Source organism: Brassica oleracea, chromosome C8 (genome assembly GCF_000695525.1).
Source record: "Brassica oleracea var. oleracea cultivar TO1000 chromosome C8, BOL, whole genome shotgun sequence".
Lineage (NCBI taxonomy): Eukaryota > Viridiplantae > Streptophyta > Magnoliopsida > Brassicales > Brassicaceae > Brassica > Brassica oleracea.
In genome coordinates, this window is record NC_027755.1 from 28,877,999 (window position 1) to 28,882,491 (window position 4,493).

General features: G+C 34.6%; 1 protein-coding gene across 1 annotated transcript in view; it reads left to right on the forward strand.

Moving 5' to 3' along the window:
* Window positions 1–3,460, forward strand: part of LOC106309124 (probable proteasome inhibitor) — a 5,435-nt gene extending 1,975 nt beyond the window's left edge. Inside the window, exons 2-6 of the mRNA XM_013746192.1 lie at window positions 2,203–2,343; window positions 2,412–2,559; window positions 2,878–3,051; window positions 3,177–3,270; window positions 3,312–3,460. Coding sequence (XP_013601646.1) covers window positions 2,203–2,343; window positions 2,412–2,559; window positions 2,878–3,051; window positions 3,177–3,270; window positions 3,312–3,377 — 623 coding nt within the window. The 3' untranslated portion in view covers window positions 3,378–3,460. The remainder of the gene's footprint in view (window positions 1–2,202; window positions 2,344–2,411; window positions 2,560–2,877; window positions 3,052–3,176; window positions 3,271–3,311) is intronic.
* Window positions 3,461–4,493: the final 1,033 nt, after the last annotated feature.

A 4,493-nucleotide genomic window follows, 5' to 3' on the forward strand; every position in this document is an offset into this window, starting at 1 on the left:
ATTTGTAAATATCCGAATCATATTTAAATTTCTAACTCTAAAAATTTGAAATCTGAATATCAATTGGATCCGAACGGATATCTGAATGTCCTTCTCTTGAAAATCTATACAACAAATTTTTTATTATAACGTAAAATAAATAATCTAATCAATTATTTCTCTCCGCGCATGGCGCGGTTTATTACTCAGTGATATAAATAAGAGGGAATAAGTCTTGAGTGGTTTCCAAGAATTAAACTGTCAGTTTAAGCTAACTGAATTTCATGTCTTTTTATCAGCACCATATATATACATTTTCACTATATACATTTATACACAGGACCAGTCATAAAATTAGGGGAAGAGATCCATAAATAAAGATAAATATTAATAAATTATAATTTGGAAACTATGTGATATATATAATAATTCTTTAAAATCTGTACAAATGTTTATCACGCGTTGTCCAAAACCGACACTAGTCATACACACACAAATGTGATTATGCTCTGGCAATAGGACCACTAAAAAGATTACTTTGCGAAGGAAAACTCAAAATACATATTGTGGACTGTGCATGCATGCTTTAGCAAGAAGCCTTGGTAAGGTCACTATCAAGAATAGATACCGTTTTGTCCAAAGCGAAGAATAAATAGCACATGGTGATCGTGCTTGAATTGTTTTTTAATAGAATTTATAATTTACCTTAGAGATTCTGCTATTCTTTCATTGACAAGCCGTTTTCCTGTCCGGTTATACTCTTAAAAGTCTTCATTTCTATTCTCGCGTTGAATTTGATGTTTGAGAGAGAAATAGAGGGGGAAAGATATGATTTCCACACGATACTTGATTGACAAAAACTACTAAACTTCTTCCATTAAGCAGTCTTGTGCAATGCATGCCGAAAACAGAAAGCAAATGGATCATAAGAAACACATAATACTCTTAGTGTTCGAATGGAAGGGTGGGACAAAAGCAGTTCTCCCGCTCAAACAGTTCTCTCGCTCAAACAGTTCTCCCGGACTGCATTTACCATTCAACTGTTTTTGGTTTTATATAACAGATAGCGTGAGATCTGCATGCAGTTTAATTTTTCTTGTCTTTCGTTGAAAAAGCAGGAGATTTGCATGCAGATTTCATCCGCTATACATTTGATGATGTTTGCAGGAGATCTGCAAGTAATTAATTTTTTTAATATAGTTGTTTATCTTTATAAATACAATATTTTCATTCTATCTTAATTATAACTTTAACAACATAAAAACTATCATTGATTATATATTTCTCTTTCTATTTTCATCATATAATTTTAAATTTATTTAAATTATTATATTTATAGTATGTATTATGCAAAATATAGCAATATAATTTAAATATGTATACCAGTGGACGATATATATATATATATATTTTTTTTTTTTCATCAAAGTTCAATGTTTTCATATTTTGATTTCAAAATTGCAGTAACATGGTTTTAGTACAAGATTTATTGTTGTTTATGTATTATATTTCTATAGTATGTGTTTTGACTGTTTTTATCATTCAAAACTATAATAATTGTTTGATCTAATTGATCTGTCTGCATGATCTGCATCTCTCCTGCATGATTTGCTTGATTTACACTTGTCATGCTTGATCTGCATGATCCATTTGATCGATCATGAACTGTTTTTACCTTTCGGAACCTTAGATAACCAAAACGAAGCACCGACTAATTGATTGCAGACGTAAAATATAGAATAAAGTATTTAGTTGAATTAGTCAAGATAGATCATCATTACCTTACACATTCTACGTTTCACAGTGGAGCCTCTGGTCGATCCACTTTGGCATGAGTTTACAAACCTTAAACCTTAATGTACAACTATTCATAGAGAATAAATTCAATGGTGTTAACAATGTAAACGTACGAGTCAGTAAGTACAAATTTTGATATTATTTTAAACAACAAAAAATATAAATATATTATCAGTAAAATATATATATATATTGCCTAACGATATTTTCAAAAAAGCTAGAATTGCAATAGAAACATCCGCTAATAAGAATATTACCAGTCCAGTAGAATGTAAAGCACCAGTGGTCTAGTGGTAGAATAGTACCCTGCCACGGTACAGATCCGGGTTCGATAACCTGCTGGTGCATTATTTCGCATTTGAACCCAAAACTATTTCGACGTAGGCCCAATATCTACACATTGACGGTTATATGTATGCGTAATAGGTATCTATATATATACCGTGTACGCGTTTGTGTATGCGAAAGGATCGAAGAAGTTTCTAGTTAAGTGTTTTGCGATAGAGGATAAGCTTCTTGTTGATGCCGTAGATGATGGTGGAAAAGAACCTGCTCATATATCTAATCGTGCCTCTTTGTTTGTGCTCTATGGTGATTGTAATATTGAATTTACTTGTGTGTGTTTTTGTTCAGAGCTGAGAAGTATGCTGCTGAGTCCGGAGTGGAGGGTGATTACGATGCACAGTTCAAGAACTTGGGTAAGTTAGTCGCTGATTTACATGATCAGCTTCTCTACAAGCTTGATGAAGGACTTAAACCTGCTGCTTCTACGTCCCAGTCCAGGTAAACCCTCTAACCACATTGCTCATAAGCTGTTACTTAGATTCATGGGTAGGAATGAACATAAAAGTTAGCTTTGTCCTGATAGATGTGATTACATAGAACTGTTTCGTCAATGTGCAGAGACTACTAGTATTGTATTTGTATCTCGGTTTCTGTTGTGAACAAGGTTTTTTCCGTGGTTTATAGATTTCTCATCGTTAAACTTATATTTATGTTGTGAAGGCATTTGTTAGTAGTTGGACTAGGATGATATATGATTTTGTAATTCGTGAAGTGTATTCTAAGACCTCCATCTTTTATCATATGTGTGGCTTGTAGTTCGGAGGGTAACAAAGAGTCTGAGTCTGGATATTACGGTCGTCGAAGGCCTGTTCCATCATTCCCTCCGGTGATTGGTGGTTTTGGCGATGGAAGCATGCTTGTAGGACCAAATGATCTTCGCATGTTCCCCCGATTTGGTGATCATCCTGACTTCATGATACCACCACAACCGTAAAATCTCTCTCCCTTTATTGCACCGTTTTCTTTTACACAAATGCACATATACACACAGCTCATAATATAGTTGAACACAAGAAAAGTTCTCAACTTAACATGGATTCTTTTGGTTTTGACAGGGGTGTTCCACCTCCCGGTGTTCGTTATGATCCACCTCCACCTATTGGCCCAGATTTTGGCCCAGCTGGTTTTGAGCCAAGCCCGTTCAGAAGGTAAGTACAGTAGTCTAATTTTTTTATTGAACAAATATATTCCACACTCAAATTTGGCGAGGAGATGTTCATCCCGATCTTCAGCATTTTCGCCGCTGGCTTGGTTAAGATTATATGTAGCCATCTTCAAAAAGAAGCACAAGAAAATGTGGTCTTAGTAATAAATTTATCTTTGCTTTTTTTTGTCAAGATTTCCCTAGCTGTTTATTTCTTTCTTTGCTTTTGTTGCATAGCTGCTTGCTTATGTTTATAACTTTGATCTATAAATAAATAAAGTTTTGGCTTATTTCGCTTTTGGAAATTCTCTCTTGTTAGCGTCTAAATCAATTCGCTTAATAGTTCAAAACTAGAGCAGCATCTCAACTACTATGCTTCTGGTTGTATGAATTTATGTATCTATGATACATGCGTCTCACTGGCTGTTCCAATCGACCTCATGCATGGATTGTATAAATGTGTTAAAACTTGTTTAGTGTTCCCATTGTAAGGAACCGCTGAAATTTAGTTTTCTCAATGTATTGTTGTTATCGTGTGTTGGTCTTAGAGATGTTATTGGCTCTGGCGTCGAAAGGCTCATTTTCGTTTCGCTCGAGCTTCTGTATCGTCGTTCCTCATTCGTTTTTGTTTTTTCCACTATAAGAAAAAAAAACACGGTTTGGCAACAATTAGATGACAATCTCAGGGGATGTTCAGTAAAAAAAAGATGACAATCTCAGGAATAAGGGGCTGACTCGTTTCCTTTACCAAACAAAAGTCTCGCAGAAGTTGTACTATTACTAGAGCATGTTTAAGCTAGCCCATTAATAAGAGTATATGGGTCACTATTCTTTTCAGTATCTATAGGCCCAGCTACTTTCTCCGCTGTCTCGATTCGCTAACTTTCTACAAAATGGCTAATCTTAAGGACCTCTCAAAAAATGATTAGTTACTAATTAAAACAAAAATGATTAATAGGGTTCTAATTAGGCCCGGGACTTTTATCCGAGATCCGGATTCGATCCGAGATTCGATCCGGATCCAATCCGAAAATCTGGATATCCGGAGGGGCCGAATCCTGATCCGGATAGTAAAATGTTGGATCCGTCAGAGCTAGATCCGGATCCGGATATCTTGATTTTTTAGTCCGGATCCAGATATCCGTAAGTTTTATTAATAATTATTTCAAAAATAGTAATATCTATATATAAAACTAACTTTATTTAATATATTTTCATTTTTATAATA